Raw genomic sequence first — 22,336 nt, forward strand, 5'->3', positions numbered from 1 at the left:
CACAGTTAACAGTAGTTGCGGATATGCAAAAATCCTGGGTCTTCACCCTCCAAGTGCAAATCCTGGGCAAAGAAAACTCACATAAAAAGGATACAACTTGCATGAAATGGATATATATGATGAAACCTTAAGCAGAACCCATGGAGGAGTGGAACTGTCCCTATATATTTTGGTAGCTCTTCAGCTTCAATGGTTGTTTGTGTTTGTTCTTGAATCAAATTAAGTTGAATTGTATGCATAGAACATTTGGCCACATTGCTCACTGTTTTGGACACAGGTAGATGTTTTCAGTTTTGTGGTGGTGAAAATTGTTGAAATTCTTAGATGAGATATTGGATTTCTATATGCATTGCTGGAAAACAAACTAAGCAGGATTGCTTTGTGCAAAAAGGACTTGCTTGAGCTGTTCATATAGACTGGCCTCAAATGACAAGTAGTATACATCAGGATGTCAATGCTTTGAAAGTCTAAAATTCTTTGAGGCTAATGGAAGAAGATCTTGCAGTAATATTTGCATTATCCAAGACTGGAATTTAGATGGAATTTCTCAAATTTAGCGAAGCCAGCGAATTACTGTGAGCCAATAGGTGTCCCTTGTAAGTAAAGCTGAAGGCAACATCCTTCTGTTTACAGGCTTTCAAGGGAAGGATGATGTCATGTCAGATGAAAAGGCGCATTAAGGAAGACAGGGCCTCGATTGTTCAAAGAAAGGTGGGTTTGTACGTGCCTACCCCTAACATCCTTCTTTGTGGTGTTAGCATGTATCAAAAATATAAATTTTAGGGCTGCAACTAAGGATTTTTTCTGATCAATTTAATTGTGAGGTGGGCGAGTTAGAGACGTGGAAGGAGCGAGCAAGGCAAACTGGTCTCGAGTCCTCTCATGAAGGAGCTTGGAGGCATATAAGGACGAGCGACACCAGTGAAGGATGAGAGAGGACAAAGCCTGGACTTTGTTCATGTTTTATTATGTGTGTGCATGTCAGACGGCTCACGGACAGCTGCTATGCACATACATAATAAAACATAAACAAAACACAATGTAAAAGTCCATGCCTGGTCCTCTCTCGTCCTTCATTGTCTCCTTTTATACGGCCAAGCTCATCTCTGTGAGACACGAGACCGTTGTGGCGCGCAGGTGGGGCTCATTATTGCTCACCACCGGCCTCACCCTGTTCCCACAGTCCCTCTGCCTCGTCGTGCTTGCCACAATCATGTTGATTACTTATTTGATTAATTGGACAAAAAATATGATATTTTTGTCTATAATAGCTCTTCCAACTGCATACTGAGGGCTATTAAAACTATACATCTATGAATGTAGGATATTCTATACAGTACATTATGTGGCAAAAGGAAAGATAAGATAACTTCTCTGGTAAGAGCTGCAATATTTTGCAGGAACATCCCACTGAGCTCTGTATGACTAGTTTGTGGATAAAAATCTAAACTAGCCAGTACCTCAATCTACAATCTACACTGACCTAGTGTGCTGCGTACATGTCTGAACATTTTTCTATAATAATAAAGATACCATTGTAAAAATCATTTTAAATATAAAAAAAGCATTGTCTACACGACAACTATAATAATAACGGCTAAGAGAAACAATGGAATCACTTTCAGAACATTTGATAAACAATAAAAACACTGAGAGACAATCAGAATCCAGTCCGCTTTAATATTAATATAATATTAATATTTAGCTTAAGCATTTAAAGTGGTGTGGACACTAATACAGTGATTTGCAAGTATTTGTACCCATTTTTTTCAGATCAATCTACACTGTATACACCTTAACGGCAAAGCAAAAAAACTGGTTTGTGAAAACTTAGCAAATTTATAAAAAAAAGAAAGAAAGAAACTGATAAAATTACGTTTAGCTCAGAAACATTCTAGCTTCGCTGGATCATCTTTAAAATGTTTCTGCACTTTGATTTGATTTGAGTTACCATGTGGCTAATTCAATTGAATGGACATGATTTGGAAAGGTACACACCTGACAATAAAAGGTCCAACAACTGAAATTGCACATCAATTTCAGAATCAATGCCTTTCCTCAGTGGAGACATGTGAAAACCAACTTTGAATTTGCATTTGCTCTCACACTGAGAACCAAGAATCTCTAGTCTTTTGTCTCTAGTCTCAAGAATCTCTAGTCTTTTAGTCTCAGTTCCAAGGTTCATGTCTGCAGAAAACCAGGCACTGCTCATCACCTGCAGAATCCCATCCCAACAGTAAAGTGTGGTGGTAGCAGCATCATGCTGTGGGGGTGTTTTTCAGTAGTAGAGACTGGGAGACTTTTCGGGGTAGATGGAAGGCTCAACAGAGCAAAATATAGAGATAACCTTTAAAAAAAAAAACCTGGTCTAAAGCACTCATAACCTCGGATTAGGCATAAGGTTCACCTTCTAACAGGACAGTGACCCTAAGCACACAGCTAAGATAACGCAAGAGTGGCTTATGGACAACTCTGTGCATGTCCTTGAGGGGCCCAGTCAGAGCTCGGACTTGAACCCAATCAAACCTGATCAAGTCACAAAGTGTTGCAGATGAATACATGAAAATGATGATAAAGTTCCAGCGCAGAGTTTAATAATAATAATCCAAGAACAGAGAAGGTAGATGCAAACACACTTACACAAAAAAGACTGGAAACTGAGCGGTAATTAATGGCATGCAGTTGGAATTAAACAAATAATATTATTAATAATATTAACAATAATATAACAAATTAACAAATAATAATATTAACAATAATATATTTTTGGAAGCCTGCCTTTACAAGCACTTTAATGACATCCCATTCTTAAATTGTAGTGTTTACTATGGAGTTGGCACACCCCTTGCAGCACATCCCTAACAACTTCCCCTATTCTGGGAAGGCTTTCCACAAGGTTTAATAGTGTGTTCATAGGAATGTTTGACCATTCTAGAAGTGCATTTGTGAGATCACGCACTGATGTTTGAAAAAAAGGCCTGGCTCTCCGTCTCTGCTGTAATGAATTAAAAAGGTGTTTTATTGGGTTGAGGTCAGGACTGCAGGCTAGTTAAGTTCCTCCACATCAAACTCGCTCATCCCCAAACTGTTCCCACAAAGTTAGGAGCACTTAATTGTCCAAAATGTCTTAGTATCCTGAAGCATTAAGAGTTCCTTTCACTGGAACTAAGAGGCCAACTCAACCCCTGAAAAACAACCCCACACCATAATCCACCAAAGGAATGATGGCACCACCAAACTTTACAGTGCAGTCAGGCGTTCTCCTGGCAACCTCCAAACCCAGACTCGTCCATCGGATTGCCAGAGAGAGAAGCATGATTTGTCACTCTAGAGAACATGTCTTCATTACTCTGGAGTCCAGCTGTGGCGTGCTTTACACTACTCCATCCAATGCTTTGAAGTGCACTTAATGATGCAAGGCTTGAATGCAGCTGCTCGGCAATGGAAACCCATTCCATGAAGCTCTCAAGGCACTGTTCTTGAGCTAATCTGAAGGCTAAATGAAGTTTTGGAGATCTCTAGCTATTGAATCTGCAGACTTCTGCACAATTTGTGGCTGAGTTGCTGTTGTTCACAATTGGTTCCATGTTGTTCTAATACCACTAACAGTTGACCATGGAATATTTAGTAGTGAGGAAATTTCACAAATGGATTTATTGCACAGATGGCAACCTATCACGGTACCACGATTGAATTCACTGAGCTTCTGAGAGTTAACCATTCTTTCATAATGTTTGTAGAAGCAGTATGCATGCATATGTGCTTGCTTTTATACACATTTGGCCATGGAGATGATTGGAACACTTGATTTCAATGATTTGCAGGGGTGTCTCAATACTTTTGGCAATATAATGTGTCTAACCATGGAAACGAAAAAAAAATGGGGAAATCAAACAAAGGAAAACAGGGAACTAATAATTACAAACTAAAAATCCATGACAACAGAATAGTTGTGACATTAGGTCAATTAGCTGGAAGGCTCATGCTGAAATAGCAAAGATAAGGGAGGGGGATTGGTGCTTAGGGGGTGGCCAAGGGGAAGGACTGCAAAGAGGAGCAGGCAAGGGGTTGGTAAAAGTAGGCATAGCAGACCAAGGAGGCAAAGATGTTGGAAGCTGCCATGGTGGTAAAGATGGTGGTGTGGACCCCAGATCGCAGACGCTTGCCCATGGCAGAGTCGACAGCGAGAGTCTCCAAGATGTTGACGTGACCGACAGAGTGGGAGCTCAGATGTCGTGGCACAGATGGGGGGGGGTCGATGGACTTGAACAACACTGCTGGCACTGGAGACCAAGGTAGAGATTCCTAAAGGTGGAGCCAGAGTGCCCGAGGACTGAGGCGGAGCCGGTGTGACCGAGACAGGTGATGTTAGTGAATGTACATCCTGAGACTCCACATCGCTGCAAGGCATCACAATGGAAGTCGAAGGGCTGTAGGCATCTAGCTAAGACAGGGCTGAAGGAATGACTGAGCTTTGTAGTATAGACAAAATCAATTATGATAATTCAGAGTGACAACTAGTCTCAATACAGGGTACTGACATAACTTAGAACTGTGCAAGGTCAACGATGATGGTTCAGATGATTCAGGGTGGGAAGCAGTACCTCTGAATTCCAGTCAATCAGCCAGTCCTCTGTACCCAAGTTCTCTAGTACTTCCTCTGTCACAGATGTCGTTGGCTCACACCCATAGTCAGATCACTCTGGTTAGGACACCCTATCATTCAAATGTCTGTAGATCAACTTTTAGCAGCAATAACTTGAAGTAATCGTTTTCTGCATTATTTATCAGCCTCTCACATAATTCTGGAGGAATTTTGGTCCACTCTTTACAACAATGCTTCAGTTTGTTGAGGTTTGTGGGCATTTGCACAGCTCTTGTCACAGCATTTCAATCTGGATGAGGACTGGGCCATTGCAACACCTTCATTCTATTCTTTTTCAGCCATTATGTTGTAGATTTGCTGGGGATCTTCGGATCGTTGTCTGGTTGCATGACCTAATTTTAGCCAAGCTACTTGACCCATCTTTTTCTAATTGTACTGTCATGAACTTTAACATTTAACATGTTAACTGAGCCCTGAAGAATGTGAGGTGTAGTTCTTGGGTTGTTTGCAATTGTTTTGGAGCATTACATAGTCTTATCTTGGGGGGAATTTGCTGGGATATCCACTCATGGGAAGATTGGTGTCTGTTTTGAATGTCTTCCGCTTGTAAATAATCGTCCTCACTGTAGAATGATGGACTTTAAATGGTTTGGAAATAGCCTTGTAACCCTTCTCAGATTGATGGCAGCAACAATTGCTTCTCAAAGATCATTGCTGATGTCTTTCCTCATTAGCATTGTGTTAATACACATCTGAATGCTCCAGACCAGCAAACTACCAGAACTTCAGCTTTTATAGAGATGATCACACTTGCTGGTGATCAAAGACATTTGATTAGCAGTGTCTGACCGTTACTTACCCTCTTAATAGCTATCTTAACAGTAAGGGTGTCGTAACTTTGTCACCGATGAATTTTCCATTTTGGTTTTATTTTTGCTAAATAATCACACGGTGTGATATGTCATGTGTTGTTGTTTATTTGAGGTTTTCCAAATTAAGAACTGCCAAGGAACTTTTTTATTATTATTAAGTCCTGATACAGAAAACCATGGAATATAATAGGGTGTCCTAAAAATGTTTCATGTCTCTATGCTTTGGCCATTTTTCAAACTTTTCATAGAGACGTGTTTTCAATACAAAGCGCATCATTAACTATGTATCCATCCACCTATTTTTACATTAATTTTGGAATATTACATTAAAAAAAACGCTGGATGGAAATGCTAAGATGCACATCAATTCTAATAATGCATAATGCACAAAAGAAACTTGTGCATTCAATTGAGGTGGAATATTTTTTTTATCTGATAAAGACATGGAAACAGATTTACCGAGTAAATCCCTTGATGTACAGCAAATAACTTTGTTGAGACTTTGCCTTAACAGAGGATGTGACGTCGGGATCCGGCGAACATTAAACAACTTTAATAGTCATAAAATAAATAAACACCAAAACGAAAGTAAAAGAGGCAGCCCCTCACGGACAACTGCCGCACACACATAAACAAAACATAAAGTGAATGTTCAGGCCTGGTCCTCTCCATCTTTCACTGTAGTCGGCCCTTTTATGCTTCCGTAGCTCCTCCATGAGCGAAGCTTTATTCACAAAAGTTTTATATTCATTATTGCAATTGTGTGCATAATGTAAATTTACAACTTTGGATGGAAACAGAGCAACTGACAAAGCTTTGGCATTCACAACGATAAGACTTGACAGATCAATAATGAAAACATTGTTGGCGATATTCATCATGGAGTAGGCCTAATCATTGCAGCCCTAATTAATTTTAGGAGGTCAACTAAAGAAATAAAAATATAATATGAGTTGATTAATCAAGTCTTGAAGCTACCTACATAGTAGTTAACACTATGTTTGTGTGTACAGTCAAAACTTTGTTGCAGCTTGCCTACTAGCAAGTCATTGAGACCAATAGCCAGCCTTTTGTTGTTGTTGTCTTATTCAGATGGTTTCACTTTAATGTGAATTCAATAGTAGATAGATACTATATGGCAAGGGCAATGGAAGATAATAAATATAATAACTTTCCATGTAAAAAAAAAATTGGCATAGTGGAGTTTACTGATTTTGGAGAAGTTTACTTAATAAGTTTAAGTTCTATGGAACCCCTAAAAAGACACCTTTGGGAGATAAAAGTATATATTTAAATGATTTTGCATTATCTCGTGATTATATAGTTGGGTATTTATATTGTAAATAATTTGTGGGTATCAGGCAGACACTTTCAATATGTGGGAAATTGAAATCACTTTTGGAAGCGCACTCGCATTTGTACCAGAAGCCATATCACCCTGTAGCCCAAGACTGGTTTCCCACTAAAGCTAAGCAGGGCTGAGCCTTGTCAGTACCTGGATGGGAGACCAACTGGGAAAACCAGGTAGCTGCTGGTAGAGGTGTTAGTGAGGCCAGCAGGGGTTGCTCACCCTGTGGTCTGTGTGGGTCCTAACACCCCAGTACTGTATAGTGATGGGGACACTGTACTGACAAAGAGCACCGTCTTTCGGATGAGACGTTAAACCGAGGTCCTGACTCTCTGTGGTCATTAAAAATCCCAGGATGTCTTTCGGAAAAAGAGTAAGGGTGTAATCCCGGCATCCTGGCCAAATTTGCCCATTGGCCCCTGTCCATCATGGCCTCCTAATAATCCCCATATAATGATTGGCTTCATCACTCGGTCTCCTCTCCACCAATCAGCTGGTGTGTGGTGAGCGTTCTGGCGCAATATGGCTCCTGTCTCATCATCCATGTGGATGCTGCACATTGGTGGTGGTTGAGGAGATTCCCCCCTTCTATGTAAAGCGCTTTGAGTGTCTTGAAAAGCGCTATATAAATCGAACTTTCCAATTTGTGATCATGTGTATTCTGTTTATAGGAAGCAGCGCACATTTTACAAGATAAGATATTTGTCAATGACGATCAGGATCTGTCATGCAAATACCATCTTCACATGATAAGTGAAATCTGATACTGTAATGTATCCGACTACCGTAGCAAGCCTAACCATGTCCCTTAGGGCTTTATAGAATTACTCATTTTCCGTGCCTTTCCAAATTCGGGCACGTCCATAATTTACGGAAAAGTTTGTTCCTTTTATTATTCTGCAAAGATACAGATATACGATTAATAAAATAAAAAGAGAAAGTGCTCTGAATAAGCATTAATGTTAAGAGTGTCTTTGGTTTCTATGGGCATTTTGTTTTTGTTTTTTGTGAAAGACTATAATGCAATGACAGGATAGATAAGTTGTCAAGTTTTGATTTGAGATTTTGTTGCAGCTGTGTATATTAGACACTGTATATGAAAAAATATATATATATGCATGCAAATATTAATATTCTATTTCTTTAAACATACCGCTCATATTTCACTTTCATAATGATCACATTAGTTTCCATGAACTCATTTAACTTCATATGTAGTGTCAGGCTCTGGCTGAATTTAACTAATTCCTGAAGCTTTATACAACAAAAAATGTATGATCTGGTAAGAGTAATGCTGAGCTCTTTGGCCTGAAAACAAAGTGCAGTGTTTAATTTGCAGCAAATGAATGTGTCTAAAACATAGCCATCACCATCCACACATTCATATTTGGTGATTGCAGCATTGGTTTCCTTTTCAGCAAAAGGAACAGAAGGATCTTTGACACCAGATTCAAGATTACTTAAAAATCATAGGCGAGTGTGGTGCAGGATTAGAACTGATCTCTCCAGGAGCTGGGTTGGCAAAACCCAGCAGTGGTGTTTTAGTCCTGAATTAATTAGTGTTTTTGAGTGAATCAGCTGAACGTCTGATTCACTGTTAAAGACAGTATTCATTTTCTGGAGAAATTAATGACAAACCTTCTTTTATGCAATTCTTAATTTAATGAATTATGTTGTGTTTACATGCAGATTTTTAAAGGAAACAATCTACAGTGTTTCTCCATTCTGCAAATTAAATTTTATTTAATAAATTCTGTAATTTTTTGCCATTTGCTTCCAACATTGATTATCTGTGATTCCCACATGGATTGACTCTGTTTTATTACCCTCCAGTGGCCGTATTCACTACACTGCCATGTATGAGATGCTAACCCACATGTCTCCACCTCTTGGACTGGGAAAGAAGTGTCCTGCCAAAGTTGCCTACAAGGTAGAAGAGTTTTATCTTGACAAATACACTGTATTTCAGTAGCACTCAGCAACTGCATCTATTAAACAAAGAAGAGGGGGGAAAAAATTATATTTAAGGAGGCAATTTATATTAAATTATTAATTAAATTATATTTAATTCTTAAAAATCTGAGAATTTTAGATCATTTACATTTGCAATTATGCTGTGTTGCTTTTGGCAGAGACTGGTGCTGATGAACATGCCAGTTGATGAGGACATGACGGTTCACTTCACATCCACACTGATGTCTCTGATCCGCACTGCACTGGAGATTAAAATCGCTAGAGGTCAGAACTGTGAATTTGTGCTTTAAATTATAGTGTTCCCAAAAATGTCATAATTTAGTCACACTTATATTCTTCCACACCTGTATGTGTGCATCTCAACCCGTTTCCTAGGTGTGCACAAATTCAGGCACTGATAGTTAATTAATAGTTTATAAACTATATTTAATACATTAATAGACTATATACAAATAGTGAGTTCTTCATTCACTGTCACTGTAATTAACAACGTCATATTTTGTCGTGTGTGTGTGTGTGTGTGTGTGTCTGTGTGTGTGTGTGTGTGTGTGTGTGTGTGTGTGTGTGTGTGTGTGTGTGTGTGTGTGTGTGTGTGTGTGTGTGTTATGGAAATAAATGCAATTAAATAATAACACTATTAATTACAGTGACAATAAATGGAGAACTCACTAAATGCATAAAGTCAATTAATGTATAACTTTTTTAAACTATTGGGGGGGGGGGACACAATCATTCGAATATACTCCAGGGTTTCTACTGATACAAAGCCCTTTAAAGTAAGCCTTTAAAAATTTGAATTGAAATAATTTTTAGAAAAGTATAATTCAGTTATAATTCAAGAAAATAAATGTATTAAATTAATAAGAAAAATTATATAGTTCAAATATTATTTTGCTGAGGTCACTTTAAGGCCAAATGCACAATGTTAAATCCAATATACAGACATGCATCCGATTTTATTTGTCAACTGCTTACATTCGGTTAAGACATAGCTGACTGTGTTTACTATGATACTCGCTATTTTTGACATACATTTATGCGTATTTGTCTGTTCAAGCTTCAAATGCCCGCTCCATGTCCGCGCTATACACTTTCTCGTTTAAGGCGGCAATGCAAAACAATGAATGTAATCCCCATAAAGGCAAAAATGTTCAATTCAAGAATGGAAAAAGTGAGATTGATGTATTTTGCTGTAAAAACTGCACAAACAGAAACAAAAAAGTGGAAAAATACCATATATGTTTCCATAAACACAGACTTTACACAGAAAAATACTTTTAAAAAGTCTATGGGTCAATATATAATTGAGGGAGTTTTCATGTCCATGAGATTTATTTCGCAAACGTGCTTATTAAAATAAAATTTAAAAAGTCTCCAGTGTTCTTCATGATCTTGTCTTTACAGATTCCATAGTTAATTATTATGGAAATAATTATTTCTTTATAAAAATTCACTAGATATCCCTAAAATGTCAACTAAATAACCGTCCGAAATGAATTACAACCACAATCTCATTACCTAAAAAAACATTTAAAAAACTTATTCAAAAACAGTTTTAATTATATTATTTACATTAAGTTGAGGTAAATGTGAACAATGTGTCTTTTTGGGCAATGTGTCACATTTTCAATAGAAATTGACAAATTGAATATGTGTCCGAGAAGTTGCTGTCATCTAAGTTACCCATAGCAAATACACCCCTCAAGGAAGAGTGTGTTTTCCAAATCACATGACCTGCTCCACATTATGTCATTTTCTCCTGAAGAGAAAACTAGCAAGACTCCAAGGTATGTTCTCCCTCCACATTTGCAGTTATTTCACTTAAAGTAGTGCTTGGGGCAAATGTGTACTTATCATATGTCAACAATGTTACTACAATGAATTCATAAATAACTTTGAATTTCAATTTTACTCAGTTGTACATATAATTTTTAGAAGAACCTCTCCGTAAAATGCCATTTGGTGTCTGGTCCTAGGCAACCATTTTGATTTTATCCCTAAAAACAGCAAAAATGTCAACAAGGTTACCAGTCACCTATGTTACTCTGCAAATGTAACTTAGTTGACCAAGAGTAACATAGTTGACATTCATGACATGTTCTCATAGTTTTCAGGAGTTCATTTAATATTCTAATTGTACAGTAACTATAAAAGACTTTGTAATAAATATTATAAAAGTAAACTTGTTTTTAAGCAAATGCCACGATTATCTGCTGCAGAAAAGCAGCGCCGTTACACAATCGTTAATATTGGCCAATGCGTGATGATGCGCTATGGTATCCATTTGAGGATGTGCTCAGGTTGATTCCTGCCTCACAGCTCGTGACAGCACGTCATGTTGAAATAAAAAGAGATGTGTGGGAAGATATTGCCAAATCATATCTTCATCACTAAGGACATGCACACACACACACGCTAACAAACACGTGGCACAAGCATACGGTCAAGCACACACACATATAGACACCATACTTGTATAGTCCATGTGACAGAAAGTAAAAATTCTGCCATGTTTTTGGATCTGCCTCTACATCTAGAAGAGTTGCTTTCATTAATGAGCTCATCTATCTGGTAGAGGTGATGGTTGGAACAGCGGCTGGACAGGATTTCTGGCACCTGGGCTACTTTCTGGCACCTGGACTAACACCTCTGATATACACACACGCACAGATAAAGACACGTTTTTTATGTTTTTGTTTTTTGTTTTTTTTGTGACATATGGGGACATTCCATAGGCGTAATGGTTTTTATACTGTACAAACCATATTTTCTATCCCCTTACACTGTCCCTACCCCTAAACCTACCCATCACAGGAAACATTCTGCATTTTTACTTTTTTTGGGTAAAACTCATCCTGTATGATTTATAAGCATTTTGAAGTGTGGGGACATGGCCAATGTCCTCATATTTCACCCTCTCCTTGTAATACCTATATGTCATACCCATGTCATTATACACATTTTTGTCCTCATATGTCACAAAAACATGCTCAAAACAAAACACACAGACACACAGACACACAGACACACAGACACACAGACACACAGACACACACACACACACACACACACACACACACACACACACACACACACACACACACACACACACACACACACACACACACACACACACACACACACACACACACACACACACACAAAGATTACTTGATTGAGCTTGACAAAGTCATTGAAAAAAAAAACATAATTGGCCATGCTCTTGGGTTACAAAATGGGGAGTGTGTTCTGTCTCCGCCGGTTTCATGGACGCCTGGAAGTTGGAGGGTTATGCAAATGTTTTACTTGGGTTCTGACATTTGAATGTTTTTGAGATACAACTGTTTGCACTATTACAATTTGAATCCAATGCAGCACACTTATTCTGTTAACCAACAGAATAAAACACTATTTGGTTATTGTTACTTATTGCAGTGCACTATTATTTTTTTCATTCCACAAACAAGATTTTCAAAATGTTTACATGGTGGAATTTTTGTGTAAGTGCTTTTTTTGATACTTTTGTTGTTTTTGTTGTTTTCTATGTTAGGATCTCTTGCTTATGATAAACACTCACCAAAAGGATTATTAGGAACACCATACTAATACTGTGTTTGACCCCCTTTCGCCTTCAGAACTGCCTTAATTCTACCTGGCATTGATTCAACAAGGTGCTGAAAGCATTCTTTAGAAATGTTGGCCCATATTGATGGGATAGCATCTTGCAGTTGATGGAGATTTGTGGGATGCACATCCAGGGCACGAAGCTCCCGTTCCACCACATCCCAAAGATGCTCTAATGGGTTGAGATCTGGTGACTGTGGCGGCCATTTTAGTACAGTCAACTCATTGTCATGTTCAAGAAACCATGATTGGAGCTTTGTGACATGGTGCATTATCCTGATGGAAGTAGTCATCAGAGGATGGGTACATGGTGGTCATAAAGGGATGGACATGGTCAGAAACAATGCTCAGGTAGGCCGTGGCATTTAAACGATGCCCAATTGGCACTAAGTGACTCTACCATCTGAATGTCTCAACAGATATCGAGACTCATCAGACCAGGCAACATTTTTCCAGTCTTCAACTGTCTAATTTTTGTGAGCCTGTGCAAATTTTCGCCTCTTTTTCGTATTTGTAGTGTAGATGAGTGGTACCCGGTGGGGTCTTCTGCTGTTGTAGCCCATCCGCCTAAAGGTTGTGCGTGTTGTGGCTTCACAAATGCTTTGCTGCATACCTCGGTTGTAACGAGTGGTTATTTCAGTCAAAGTTGCTCTTCTATCAGCTTGAATCAGTCGGCCCATTCTCCTCTGACCTCTAGCATCAGCAAGGCATTTTCGCCCACAGGACTGCCGCATACTGGATGTTTTTCCCTTTTCACACCATTCTTTGTAAACCCTAGAAATGGTTGTGTGTGTAAATCCCAGAAACTGAGCAGATTGTGAAATACTCAGACCGGCCCGTCTGGCACCAACAACCATGCTACGCTCAAAATTGCTTGTAGTAAATCACCTTTTTTTCACATTCTGACATTCAGTCTGGAGTTCAGGAGATTTTCTTGACCAGGACCACACCCCTAAATGCATTGAAGCAACTGCCATGTGATTGGTTGATTAGAAATTTGCATTAATGAGAAATTGAACAGGTGTTCCTAGTAATCCTTTAGGTGAGTGTATGTGCTTGTTAATAAAGTTGTGATTGATCCTTGTAAACTGATGTGCGTCTGTATTTCTCCTTTATGTCATGAAAAATTCAACAGGTCTTGATTCAATACAATAAAAGATTAGCTAATATATAATAATTGATATAGTTTAGGATTGTTTTTGTTAAATACATCATCCTACTTTGTCATGTCCAGTCAACTATGTTACTTTTGTCAACTATGATACTGGGCTGTCAATTAAGTTACCATTATGTTTTTAAAAAAATATATGTATTTTAATGGTTCCCTAATCTCCAAGTAAATATTTAGAAACTGAGTAGCTGTCAAATATATACCTCAGCATAATTTAATCAAAAAAATTATCATAAATCTAGCAGTTTGGAAAAAAAATATACAGACCGGTTACTTCAGAACTTGAAATTAAGGGTTTTAATTGAACAAAATGTGTATTTTCTAAATTAATAGGGTATTTGAATTGAAAAGGTAGGTAAATAGACACATATTCTTCCAAGAGTAATGATTTTTTTAAATGTCTGCCATTTACTTAAAGTTAAAACGTATTGGTTTTGTCCGTAACATAGTTGACCAAATAATGACTAAACTTTTTGTTTTTAAAACTAAATATCTGAAATAAATTATGCCTGAGCTTGGCAATGAATAAAAACAAAATATTTCAGGGATGATTTATCAGGAAAGATAATAATATTTTGTAAATAAATATATTTTTTCCCAGAATTTTTCAAACTCAAAATCTCCCACAATTATATATTGACCCCTATACAAACTCTTGCAGCCTATCATTAACAACATTTCAAGACAAATTTTGTCATTTAATAGAAAACTATGAATGGCGGCGCATGATTGTTAACAACTCTGCGCTTATGCGTGACCCCTTTTATTTTTTAGTTTGGCAACTAACGTTAATGTTCTCTTAATATTCAACGTTAATACATTAACAATATGCCACACTTCAAAACACATGATTCTTTCAATAGGATGTGAAATCCTCACATGGCTCCTAAAGAACCCACTAGAGTCTCGACCTATAAAGGCTGAGACAACAATCTGCCATAAGACAGCTAATCAAAGGGGAATCAGGGAAGAAATCTCATGAGTAACAGAAAGATTTAACTTACCTGTATGAGAAAACAGTCTGTGCATTAAAGGGTTAGTTCACCCAAAATGAAATGAAAATGAAAATTATTTCATTAATTACTCACCCTCATGTCGTTGGACACCCGAAAGACCTTTTTTCATCTTTGGAACACAAATGAAGATATTTTTTTTTAAAGCTGATGGCTGAGAAAGGCTTCAGATAGGCCTCCATTGGCATTCCGTACATTCCCACTCACAAAATCCATAAAGGGACTAAAAACATCGATACAAAGTCCATCTCACTACAGTGGCTGTACAATAATGTCATAATGCAACAAAAATAGTTATTGTGTGCACAAAAATCGAAATAACGACTTTATCCACCAAGTTATTGACGTTAACTCGACGCATGCGCGAGAATATGACGCAGATCCGCCGTTCAGATACATGACCCGGAAGCGAGGAGGAGCGCCGCTATCGTGCGAGTTCACGTCCGAGATCTACACGGAAGACAATAACTTGGCTAAATAAAGTCATTATTTAGATTTTTTTTTTTGCGCACAAAAACTATTATCGTTGCTTCATAAAATTATTGTACAGCCACTGTAGTGAGATGGACTTTGTAACGACGTCTTTAGTGCCTTTATGGGTCTTGTGAGTGGGAATGTACTGAATGTCAATGGAGGCCTTTCTGAAGCCTTTCTCAGCCATCAGCTTTCAACAAAAGTATCTGCATTTGTATTCTGAAGATGAACAAAGGTGTCACGGGTGCCCAACGACATGAGGGTGAGTAATTAATAAAATAATTTTCATTTTTGGGTGAACTAACCCTTTAATATCTTATTTGAGACCATAATGTTTTTATCAGGGGGCGAGGACCGGCTACAGTTGGACATTGAATTGCAGAAGGAGATAAGCTTCATCTGGCCACACCTGTCCCAAAAGACTCTGGATCTGCTGGTACCCATCAACAAAGGTGAGACTCAATGATGCAATATGAAATAGTAATATCAGTTGTACTGTTGCAGTCACCTACAACCTAAAAGGCATAGATAGCTCTTCAAGCTCCTGTCCCCTTGTCCTGTACCCTTTCCAGTGATGCATAATAACTTAACAGTGATGCATAGTGAACCTGGGAGCATAATACAATAGGAAGCTTCAATACGCTTCATAGAAGCTGGCATCAGTAGATGCACAGTCTTCAAGGAAAGTCAGGGAGTCAAGAGAGGGTGCAAGGCTGTAGCCGTAGCATGAACGGAGAGCATCGGTGGAGTCAGACATGCATCCAAACGTTCCTAAAGAAATCACAGAAACATCTTGGACCAAGTGACAAACTTAATTTTTCAAAGAGCACCAAGACATGATAGGTGACTTTACATGCTAGAGACTTTACATGCTACATTACTTGTAGCATGTAAAATCTCTAGAATGGGTATCATAGTGTTGAGATTTTCCTAAGGGGGGAGACAGATCAAACACACAGAGTATAACTGAGGATCTGACATATCCAGGGTTCTATATTTGGTCATGAGCCTTTAGCTGGTACTCTCCAGATTGGGTATTACCCATTTTGGACTACCTTCTAGCTTTTGTTTAAAGGGTATTTTGCACTGTGCTGTGTTAGTCTCTAGTAATGGATTCCTTTGTTTGAAAAAAAAATATTTAACTCTTTCCCTGCCAGCGTTAACATCAAGCCACCGCCAAGGTTTTTGATCATTTCCACAAAAATGTAACGTTGCATACTATATATATATATATATATATATATATATATATATATATATATATATATATATATATAGACAGACGTGCTCAAATTTGTTTGTACCCCTCCACAAAAAAACTAAGAATGCACAATTTTCTCTGAAATAACTTGAAACTGACAAAAGTAATTGACATCAAACATTGTTTTTTTTTTCCATATTTAATAGAAATCAGAGTTTGCTTTTGCTTTTTTATTTAACATAATATTGTAAATAATAAAGCAAAAGAAAATGGCATGGACAAAAATGATGGGACTCCTAACCTAATATTTTGTTGCACAACCTTTAGAGCCAATCACTGCAATCAAACGTTTTCTGTAGCTCTCTGTGAGACTTCTGCACCTGTTAACAGGTAGTTTGGCCCACTCTTCCTGAGTAAACTCCTCCAGCTGTCTCAGGTTTGATGGGTGCCTTCTCCAGACTGCAAGTTTTATCTCTTTCCATAGATCAGGACTCATAGAAGGCCACTTCAGAATAGTCCAATGTTTTGTTCTTATCCATTCTTGGGTAATTTTAGCTGTGTGTTTTTGGGTCATTGTCTTGTTGGAGGACCCATGACCTGCAACAGAGACAGAGCTTTCTGACACTGGGCAGTACGTTTCGCTCCAGAATGCCTTGATAGTCTTGAGATTTCATTGTGCCCTGCACAGATTCAAGGCACGCAGTGCCAGATGCAGCAAAGCAGCCTCAAAACATAACCGAGCCTCCTCCATGTTTCACTGTAGGTATGGTGTTCTTTTCTTTCTTGAAAGCTTGATTTTTTTTCGTCTGTGAACATAGAGCTGATGTGACTTGCCAAAAAAGCTCCAGTTTTGACTCATCGGTCCAAAGGACAATCTCCCAGAAGGATTGTGGCTTGTCAATATGCCTTTTAGCAAATTCCAATCTGGCTCTTTTATGTTTATCTTTCAAAAGTGGAGTATTCCTGAGTCTTCTTCCATGGAGCCAATTTTTGCTCAAAAAGCGACGGATGGTGCGATCAGAAACTGATGTACCTTCACTGTGGAGTTCAGCTTGTATCTCTTTGGCAGTTATCCTGGGTTCTTTTTCTACAATTCGCACTATCCTTCTGTTCAATCTGGGGTCAATTTTCCTCTTGCGGACGCGCTTCTTAATAATATTTGCAACTGTTGTCACAGAAACATCAAGCTGCTTGGAGATGGTCTTGAAGCCTTCACCTTTACCATGCTTGTCAATTATTTTCTTTCTGAGCTCCTCAGACAACTCTCTCCTTTGCTTTCTCAGGTCCATGTTCAGTGTGGTGCACACAATGATACCAAACAGCACAGTGACTACTTTTCTAAATCTAAATTCACTGAATGACTGATTACAAGATTGGAGACGTGTGACACTAATGAAATAAACTAATTAGCTTGAAATATCTCTATGATCCAATTATTTATTATCTTTATTAAAAGGTACCAAAAAATGTTTCCAGGCCATTTTAGAATATTTTTTGTAGAATAATCAGTAATTAATCTCTTTTCACAGCTTCTTTGCTTTATTCTATGACATACCAAAGGCATTCAAGTATACATGAACTAAGTATATATAAACTATGTTTAAAGACACCAGTTTTTTTTCACACTACATAATTAATTTAAATAAATGATATGATTAGTTTAAATGAAGATTGCCTTGTTACTGTGTAAGTGTTGCCTGTCATTCATAAATAATTGTAATAAATCCATTAAATAATCATTAAGTTAGCCTATGTTCGCTATGCTTAAGCAACGAGGGGATCTTCAGACTAACGTAAAGAAGAGATCGCGCATGCATCTCTCTCTCTTTCTCTGACTTTTCTCTTTCAGTTCTCTGTCTCTCTGTTTTAATAATTCAATAAATGTGATAATTCGTTCATATAAAAAAACATTTTGATGGCTCTACTTTTTTAGAAAGCGGACGGTGTGCTAGTCTAGAACCAACGAGCCATAACTTAAGAAAACAACCGTCATTTTAACCCGTCTGTTAAATAATTACACTCTAAACAGCAGTTACAGCTTTAACTTGTTTTTAACTGGGCAAATAACCAAGGTATAAGCAGGATAATCCACGGCTAGCCATGCATGAAATGATTTTAATGCTCCGCTTTGCATCAGGCGGTTCTTCGCCTCTACGTCGTGCATTAAAATCCTTTAATGCATGGCTAGCCGTGGATTATCTCTTACATATTAAAAGTAAGAGCAGACCCTCTTCTTTAAAACTTCATTCGAGCTTCATGCATTTCTTTTTTTATCAACACTTAAATATGGGTACGTTTAAAAAACAAAACATTTTGAACAAAAAGCTGAGAAAAATCATGTTTTTGTCAAAGACTACATCCAGATCACGTTCAGAGCAATGATCAAACACAGATAGAGTAGATCGAGTCCATCAACAAGCCTAATTCTTGAAGTCCTAGAGCTCATCCTGTGTTGACATTTCATTCAGTAACATTAGGGTTCAATAACATATTTTAATTTAGATGCTGTTTAATGTTGATGCTCACTTTACTTTACATATGCATCTGCTTAAATACAATCGCTTGTTTTTTTGCATCTTCTCCTGTGTTTTGATCAGGAGGTTCTGAACTTATTCAGAAGATGTGAAGATTCCTCTGCAAGGAAGCTTTTTCTCACAAATAACAGAAAATTTAGTGTTTGGCGTGGAAAGAGTTACAAAAATATTCTGCTGTGCCATATGACAGAGCACTGCCTACGAAGTTATTGCTCTGTCCCCACTAAAAAAATTAAAATAATAAAATCTTGAAGTCAGAACCTTGAGGCTTGCTATATTTGCCAGCTGCCGTGTTTTATGTGCCTTCTGATATGCCAACATTCTGTTTAGTTTTTTTAAATGGTTGAACAATTTCTGTCTGTAAGCATTTATGTCCAGAAGCTCCTTGTTCACAAACTGTCAAACTAGGATCTGATATACTTCCATATAGAATAATTACATGACCCTGTTCCATTTTAAAAAATGTCATGAGCATCAAACTGACTTATCTGATAAAAGGTTGTAAACTAATCTGTTGTACTATCACAATGACAATCTAGAGTTGTGTGTGTGTGTGTTTGTGTGTATCTTCAGACACAGACATGACCGTTGGAAAGATCTATGCTTCTATGATGATCATGGATTACTTTAAGCAGAGCAAAGCTAAGAAGCTGAGACAACAGATAGAGGCCCAGGTATGCTGACACTAGTTTTTCGCAGGGTTCACATTTTGTATTACTCATCATATCATGCTTTATTCTTTTAGTAAGTTTTTAGTAAGGCTTGGGATGGTAAAGCTCAAGAGGATCAATTTGAATGATTTTTAGGATACATTGTTTCTCTAAACATATTTAGATGTTGTGTACAGTTTGTGTGTAAGTAAAGGCTTTGCATTTTTGCATAATTTGCTTTTCTACAGAGAAGTCCCACCCTGCCCCTGATATCTCACAGCGCTGGATCAGCCCTGTAAGTAGTGTTGTCTTCAAAGAAGGGTCACATTCAAAATGACATACAATTGAACCATATCTGTCTATACCAGTGGCAAAGCCAGAAAGTAAGTGGACCATTTTACAAAACATGGAATTAAAATAAATTTGACAATAAATATTGGTCAAATGTAGCCTAGAAATCTAGACGCACCCTAGCGGCAGCACATTTAATCTGCCCGCAAGTGTCGTCTAGGAACTCTCAATACCCTTCTAAACTGTATTCCTCACAATCTGGACGGGCCAATCACGTCGTGTATAGAGTCGGCGGGCGGGGCCATAATGACGACGGCCGAGTTGCGTTTGTGTGCTTCTAGCGGCGGCGGCCTTTCGAATCAGCTTTGACCGTGACTCTGGAAGACTTGAAGTTAAGCTTTTCTCTGGGAAAAGAACAAAGAACGGCACTGAAGTCATTCTTAAGGGAAGATGTGTTCGGAGTTTAGCCGACCGGATACGGTGAATGTTTAATCTATCAACAAGCTCTGCTTCACCTTCGTTGCTCTGGTTGGTGTAGCGCTATCCTATCGCGTGCAGAGGGAGTTTGAAAGACAACCGTTTATCCCGCCCCTCAGATTGAGCCCTGTCTATGGTGAGTTTCCAGACCAAACATCTTGATGTGGGTCTGGCTTGTCAGGCTAGGTCAAATGTGTTTTATTGTCAGTATTAATTGATTATAAAAAGAATGTGAAAAAAACACACTACACACCTCACATTGTATCTCATTTACATCATACCTAAGCTTTGGATTTATGATAAGCAGATTCGCTCATACTCGTTTTTTAAAGGAATTTGCTTTCCTGTAGCTCAACCAGGAGAGCGTGGCGTTAGCAACGCTAAGGTCATGGGTTCGATTCCCAGGGAAAGCAAGAACTGACAATGATGTAAAAATGTGTACATTGAATGCAATGTAAGTCGCTTTGGATAAAAGCGTCTGCCAAATGCATAAATGTAAATGTAAATGAAATGTAAATTTTGAACGGCATTGACTAACCTCACACACGACCAAGCAGCTGTGTTTTATACACAAAACATTATTTTTCTAATTTCCCACAAATAAATGATTGTCTCATTTGATTAGGTGGAATCAAATTTGTTCGAGCCACTGCCACCTTGACCTTATGTAGCCTTTGTCACTGGTGTATACTCTTTTAATGCATGTTTGATTTGAATCGTATATTGCATAATACAAATATGTGCGCTATAACATTGTTGCATAACAATAACATGTTATATACTATACTGTTTTGTGTACTGCATGATATACATTATGGGTCTTTAAGGTTTCAAGCCAAAAACTCAAAGTATTGTGTATGTAAAGATGAGGTTCTGTGTTATAGGACCAGTGGAGGGTTAGTGGCTTTGAGCCCGATATCACCACAGGAGCTGTTATTGCAGCCCATGACCCAGCATGCAGACAGCAGTGAAGACTACGACGCCTCTCAGGTACCAAAGAAAGGTCTTATTCCTTAAAATAGTTCTGTGTCATATAGTAACTTGTAAAAAGTAATTTACTGAAGAATGAGGCTTCTAAACTGATGAATTGACTAATGTGATGCTGATTCACAGGTTGATGAATCAGGGTTGAATGGCATGTGGGGAGAAGATCGCCCACCTGAGCATGCATTCAGAACCAGACACAAGAGCTACAAAGCTGCAGGTTGGTTACCGCATTTACCTTATAGAGTGAGAAGACACCCCATAACTCCAGAATACACCAGCCAACGCTTGAATAATGAGTCACCATGCAAGAGGCAAGAGCCTTTATAATGCATGCTTGTACGTCATGCACTCTAGATAACTAAGAGGAAGTTCTGAAAGTACATTTGATATAAATGCAGTCCATTTACATTTGAAATATTATACCTCATTATATGAACCATTTAACCTTTCTCGCGCACTGTTGCATATACAATACACATACATTAGACTATTGATGAGAATACATCCAGTGTAAGATTTCAAATCCCATGTGAATAACCAGAACTCAAAAATCCTTTTTTTTCCTGAAATTGAAGTCATTAATGACTCACCCTAATGTCGTTCCACACCCGTAAGACGTACGTTCATTTTCTGAACACAGTTTAAGATATTTTATATTTAGTCCGAAAGCATATGCAAGTGTATGCACACTACACTGTCCATGTCCAGAAAGGTAATAAAAACATCATCAAAGTAGTCCATATGCGACATCAGTTAGTTAATTCGAATTTCTTGAAGCATCGAAAATACATTTTGGTCAAAATGTATTATTATGTACATTAATATAATAACAAAAACTATGTCACGTGATTTCAACAGTTTGACACGCAATCCAAATCATGAATCAATGCGCTGATTCACAACCACTTGAATCTTTATTTGAGGATTGAAAACTAAATCGTAAGAGAAGACAATGCTGAATAAAGTCGTCGTTTTTGTTAATTTTGGACCAAAATGCATTTTCGATGCTTTAAAAGATTCTAATTAACTAACTGATGTCAGATATGGACTACTTTGATGATGTTTTTATTGCCTTTCTGGACATGGACAGTATAGTGTGCATACACTTGCATAC

At 37.9% G+C, this 22,336-nt stretch overlaps 1 protein-coding gene across 1 annotated transcript in view; it reads left to right on the forward strand.

Moving 5' to 3' along the window:
- Positions 1-22,336, forward strand: part of cacna1eb (calcium channel, voltage-dependent, R type, alpha 1E subunit b) — a 145,462-nt gene that overhangs the window by 116,987 nt on the left and 6,139 nt on the right. The window contains exons 37-43 of the mRNA XM_067452214.1: positions 8,660-8,756; positions 8,959-9,064; positions 15,427-15,534; positions 19,391-19,491; positions 19,716-19,762; positions 21,120-21,225; positions 21,349-21,439. Coding sequence (XP_067308315.1) covers positions 8,660-8,756; positions 8,959-9,064; positions 15,427-15,534; positions 19,391-19,491; positions 19,716-19,762; positions 21,120-21,225; positions 21,349-21,439 — 656 coding nt within the window. The remainder of the gene's footprint in view (positions 1-8,659; positions 8,757-8,958; positions 9,065-15,426; positions 15,535-19,390; positions 19,492-19,715; positions 19,763-21,119; positions 21,226-21,348; positions 21,440-22,336) is intronic.

The sequence above is a fragment of the Pseudorasbora parva genome, chromosome 9 (genome assembly GCF_024679245.1).
Source record: "Pseudorasbora parva isolate DD20220531a chromosome 9, ASM2467924v1, whole genome shotgun sequence".
Lineage (NCBI taxonomy): Eukaryota > Metazoa > Chordata > Actinopteri > Cypriniformes > Gobionidae > Pseudorasbora > Pseudorasbora parva.